This window comes from Cynoglossus semilaevis, chromosome 19, assembly GCF_000523025.1.
Source record: "Cynoglossus semilaevis isolate Cse_v1.0 chromosome 19, Cse_v1.0, whole genome shotgun sequence".
Classification (NCBI taxonomy): Eukaryota; Metazoa; Chordata; class Actinopteri; order Pleuronectiformes; family Cynoglossidae; genus Cynoglossus; species Cynoglossus semilaevis.
The window spans coordinates 12,084,591-12,090,165 of NC_024325.1; the positions used below are offsets into that span (position 1 = coordinate 12,084,591).

General features: G+C 40.8%; 1 protein-coding gene across 1 annotated transcript in view; it reads left to right on the forward strand.

Moving 5' to 3' along the window:
• Window positions 1–5,575, forward strand: part of LOC103395354 (F-BAR and double SH3 domains protein 2-like) — a 27,922-nt gene that overhangs the window by 14,807 nt on the left and 7,540 nt on the right. The window contains exons 10-14 of the mRNA XM_008333027.3: window positions 478–573; window positions 3,494–3,610; window positions 4,641–4,739; window positions 4,986–5,138; window positions 5,286–5,420. Of these exons, the coding sequence (XP_008331249.1) occupies window positions 478–573; window positions 3,494–3,610; window positions 4,641–4,739; window positions 4,986–5,138; window positions 5,286–5,420 (600 nt within the window). The remainder of the gene's footprint in view (window positions 1–477; window positions 574–3,493; window positions 3,611–4,640; window positions 4,740–4,985; window positions 5,139–5,285; window positions 5,421–5,575) is intronic.

Consider the following 5,575-nt stretch of genomic DNA (forward strand, 5'->3'; position numbering starts at 1 on the left):
TTCATAGAATGCATTTAACTTCATTAATTACAAATCTCACATTTGGTCGTCTGCACGCAGAAGGAGATGGAGCCAATAAATAAAGGCAGACACACATTTTCGTGCAGCTCTTTTTTCCTCTCAGACATTTGGACATGATACAGTCAGAACAGCAGATGTGTATTGATGACATCACCACCGACCCGCTGTAGTAACGGTGTATTGGAAGGTGTGAGTGTGAGACGCCGCAGCTAAATGGAATTCAGCGTTTTTATTTATTATATTTTCACCTAGCTACTTGTGTATACATGTTTTTAGGTTGCTTAATTCATTAAATGGGTTTATCTTGATTAATCATGACTAATCTTTTCACATTTTTGGACATTTTTTGTAATTCACAAGCAAAAGTTTTACAGTAGATGTAGTATAAAAAATCATTGTTTTGTTTTGTTTTTTGTCTCCTAAGTTTTTTGTTGTTTTTTTTAAACTTTTTTTCAGGTTCTGCAGGAGTTTCACCAGCAGCTGTTTACGCAGAAGAACCTGGTGTTTCAACAGGCAGCGGACTTCATATACCAGCCTGTCGACTCAGACACGGTAAATAGACGCTGTATATTTTATTATGCTTTTATTTGTGCAAATGCATGTGTTAATTTACTCCTTTTAATCAGAGAAGTCTGAATAGTCAAAAGAAAGGGAGCAAAGATAATAAATGCACGTGTTAATTTACTCCTTTTAATCAGAGGAGTCAAAAGAAAGGGAGCAAAGATAATACCCATTTTCTTCATTTGAAAACTTGAAAATCCAAATATTCCAGTGTTGGAATATTCCATATACTCCAGCAGGACTGCTGACAGTGTTACCTGGTAATGTTGGTAAGTCATGGCACAGTGTGTCATGGTGATGTGGAAGAAATAAATAATGACTTCATCCACAGCAAACTTGAACTTTGACCACATTTCAAACAAACAATATTTGCACTTTTTCCAATGGTTATCAGATCACAGCCAATGACTCTGTTACTCATTGAAAGGTGAAGAACATTCAGCCAAGCTTTTCATTTCAGTGAGACATCAGTGAAAGTCTGAAGAACTCCTGACTGTGAGTCACTCGGATGTTTCCCATGAACGTCAGCGTTGACTCCGTGATGATCGTAACGCCCTTGTTGTAGTAAAGCTGCGGTAGCAATTTAGAGATTTCCATAATCCCTTCTGCGGTGCAACAAACTTCTGTAAGGTGTGTTGGCACCAGAGGAGGTTCAAAATCCACGAAACAGTTACCTCAGCTGGGCTGACTAAAGTATTTGAACCGACACGTCTCTGTGTCATTTTAAAACTGCTGCGTTCTGGCCTCGGGCGAATCAGTCGGCATTTGTTTTTCATTTTGTGCCTACTACAGTCACGGTCATGTCTACTAATGTAACCCTCTTTGTGACGCACTGTTCCTTTAAGAGCACAGTTCACCCCCACCAATACCAAAATAGCAGCTTTTAGATCAATGTTGGACCATAAACGTTTTACCATCCTCCTGGATGAATGGAATAATAAAACGACCTTGTAGCAGCGGCAGGTCTTCGCTCTGATGGGCAGTGGTGTAAATATGGCTCCTCATTGGCCGTCTACTGTATGTGCAGTAATGGTCCGCCCACAGTTATGGGTGTACCGGCTATTTTTATACAGGATTAGGTCTGTCCTGAGTTGTAGGCACTCACAGCTGAGTCAAATGGATTAAAATCTATATTAAGCAGCAGGTTGTTGGTAATGATTAAAACTCAGATGTTTGTAGTTTTACATGGAGCTCGTTGTGATCATGACCAGAAGTGGAGACAAAACATCGATGATCATCACAGCTTGTCTTCTACCTCTGTCTAACCCCCGCCTTCTCTCATCTCTATTTTCCTTCATCACTCAATTAGCCAATAGTACCGATTAGTACCGAGTACGCATTGTATTAGCCAATAGTACGCTGTGTACGATCTCTTCCAGGTAAACAAAGATACTAGCGATGGTTCGTAAATCTCAATTTCAAAACGAGAATCCACATTTATAAAGCCCAAACTTTCGTATGTATAATTATTTTTTAATGTCTTTTAGTTTATTTTTTGCTGCTTCGCGATATAGTGAAAATTTCGTCAGATTGGATTTTTAAAAAATCTGCGATGTACTGAGGGAGCGAAAAGAGAACCGCGATACAGAGAGGGAACACTGTGGTATGAAAGCCATAATTTACCATTCTCATTGGGGACACGTCCTGTGATGGTGGTATGAAAGCCATAATTTAACATTCTCATTGGGGACACGTCCTGTGATGGACGTCATGTCATTTCAGTGTAGTCTCTGTCTTATGTGCATCATCCAGAGCCAGATAACTCTGGCTGCACGTCCCTGTCTCCTCCGCACTGGTCCATCCCTTCACTGGGCAACACTGGACAATTTGTTCAAACTGCAAACGCCGGCGTTGTTTTCGTTGGAAGTCAAACAAGCGGCAGCCTGTTCCTAAAGAAAACATTAGTAGTGTAGAGCCCTGCCTCACTCCTTCTCTCCCTGCCTCCCCCCTGCCTCCTCTTGCCTCCCTCCCTACCTCTTACACCAGACAGAGGAATCCGGTAAGGAATAGAGCTGAACTGGGAGGGAGGGGCAGGAGGTGCGCCAGGCTCTGTGAACAGCCCGTCTGTGAAAAGGAGGCATTGTGAGTGGGCCTCATCAGAGTGCACTGACCTCCCCACCCCAACCCTCTCCCTCACACACACACATGCTCCCAAATTCACACACACACACACACAGAGCTGTGAACCTCAGTCAGATTTTATGAAATATGTTTTATTCCTAAGGTCACCTTTGGTGATGAAGCTGAATCTGCGTCTTTCTCCATTCGACTTTTACCTCCATTTTTAAGAAAAAACAGCTTTTTGATTTTCAGCCGTGACCAGCAGCTGTTTTCTGCCTTCCTCTCTCCCTCCTTTCCTCCCAGGAACTGTGCGAGTCCTTCACAGTCCTGTGAGTGTCTTTCTCACAATACAGGTTTTTAAACCTCCGTCCCGTGTAATACGTAGAGAGAGAGAGAGAGAGGAAGTTGCCACATGGATGTAACAGAAATGGTAAATATAACTTACAGTGGTGGCATTTAGGAAACCGCCAAGGACTCCCAAAGGTGTGCTGCTGGTGATTAAAGGTGCATTAGGCAGCATTTAGAGAGGATGACTTGTTTCTGCGTGAGGTCATTTAACTGATGGGGTATTTTTATTCCTGAAACCCGCCTAGTTTTTACAGAGCAACATTTTTAGATTCCTGTAAAGTTGACCCAAAAACAAACATTAAGAAATGTCATCTGTTAATACGGTATAATTAAAATGTTGTTTCTGTGGACGTTTGTTCCCGGACTGAACTGAAAGAAATATGTCTGTGAATTCTGAGGTTTGAGCGGCTGAAATAGGCGCTCCACTTATTTTGGTGTTAATGCTGTTTTTTGTGCTCGACTTCTTAATGTGATGTATTTTTGTGTGTGTGTGTGTCTGCAGGTGATGCAGCTGCAGAAGGAGAGCGGAACGGCAGAGGAGCACAGTCTGGACAAGGAGGCGAGGAAATGGTCGAGCCGTGTGGCCCGAGAATACAAGTGCATCATCCACACACAGAGGGTGAGAAATATGACAGAGTCCAGACATAGATGCTTTTTTTGGATTTGGATTTTCAAATTAATATTGAAAAAGCATCTATTTAGGCTGAATGGCTGCTTTTTTTATTGTAAACTTGCACTTAGGAAGTACACAAAACATATACAAACACAATATTTCCAGAGCATGAATCAAAACAATCAACGGCTGCTTTTTTTTTATTGTAAACATGCACTTAGGAAGTACACAAAACATTATATTTCCAGAGCATGAATCAAAACAATCACAGGCTTCATTGTTGGTATGAATACATAAATAATCCATAACAGTACACGAGAAAAGAAAAATGTCCTGCAAATATGCCATAATTTTTTGTAGGACAAAACTGATTTTAGCTTTTTATAGTTTCCTGGTAACGCTGGATGTAAAACAAATATAAATACATGGAAGAAACAAATTAAGTGATGATTTAATTCCTAAAAAATAACTTAAATTATCAAAATATTTGAATGAGCTCTTGTTGAAGTTTTGTCTTTGTTCTTCAGACGGTTATAAACTGTCAATGTCAGGAAGATTTTATACTGTGGTATTACCGTTAAAAAGGCAGCAGTTAATGACTTACAGACATCTGTCCTTCCTGACCTGAAACCTTATCTTTACCGTAAAAGTTGGTAAAGCTGCAGCTCATAAAAACATTCGGCATTCGGAAGAGAAAGACCGTGGTGCTACAAAACGTTGCTAAAACCTTTGAATGAAAATAGGTCGCAGGTTAAACATATATCACCAGAACCACATCACAACGGGAACCTGTTTTTAATTCAAGGAACAAGGAAGTGAGTCACCCCGCCCCCCAGTCCAAAGTTAACCTTTTAATTCATAACAGTTTACCAGTGTTATTTTTTTCTGTTAATAAATTTGGTTCACTAACGAACTTCCATTCTATGACGGAAACTAAAAAAATAAATAGTAAACTATGTTGGGTTGAATGTAATTAACACCTGGATAATGTATTTGAGAGTTTGATTTAAAAAAAATCGATTTAATTTATTTTCAGGTCCTGGAAGAATATGGGACACAGGACTCGTCAGAGCAGATCAGCAGTGAACTGGAGACGAAGATGGACGTGGCCAGACAGAGTCTACGGAGAGCTGAGGTGAGTGGCTGGACCGTGGGTGAAATTGAGGTGGCACTATTGCTCCACCTACTGGTTGTAAAGATTCAGTGACACAGCACAGCCCTTAAACCGCTGATCAATACAGTTTGATTCTGGCGATATTTTTTGCTGACAGACGAGCTGTCTGTCAGTCACGTCTCCTTAAGCAAATATTTAGGAAACATTTTTTGACAAAAAAAAAACTGTAGAAAAACGTCAGTTTGTCTCTTGTTTTTCAACAACCAGACGGTGAAGGTGAAAGCCGAAGCTCGTCTGGATTTGCTGAGGGAGGTGGGGGTGGCGGTGGAGACGTGGCTGAAAAGTGCGATGAACCAGGTCATGGAGGAGCTGGAGAACGAACGCTGGAACAACCTGAACACCAACGATCCTTCGCTCTCTGTAAGTAACTACCAACAGGGGTCGCAATCCAGACTTTTATAGAAAATACTTTTTTTTTTACCTGAAACCTTTCTCTAAGTGTGATTTTTTTTTTACTATGTCACAGTAACAAGGTCTTGTGCTGTTGTTGTTATTGTGGTGGTGCAGGGTACAGCAGATCTGGAGCAAGAGGACGAGGAGGAGATGGAGGACAGTGGAGAAGTGTTGGACGACAGCAGCTCCAGTCCGTCCAGCACCCTGAGAAACTATCCTCTGACCTGTAAAGTCCTCTACTCCTACAAGGTGATTCCAGAGGGAGCCATGTCAAACTCATCTTTTATTGGGTTTAAATTTGGAACATTGTAGCTTTTTTTATTTAAAACAACTTTTCATTTCAAGATGTTGTTTAAAATTTTCCTTAAATATTTTTTTGCAGAAAGCCAAATAAATAATATTGT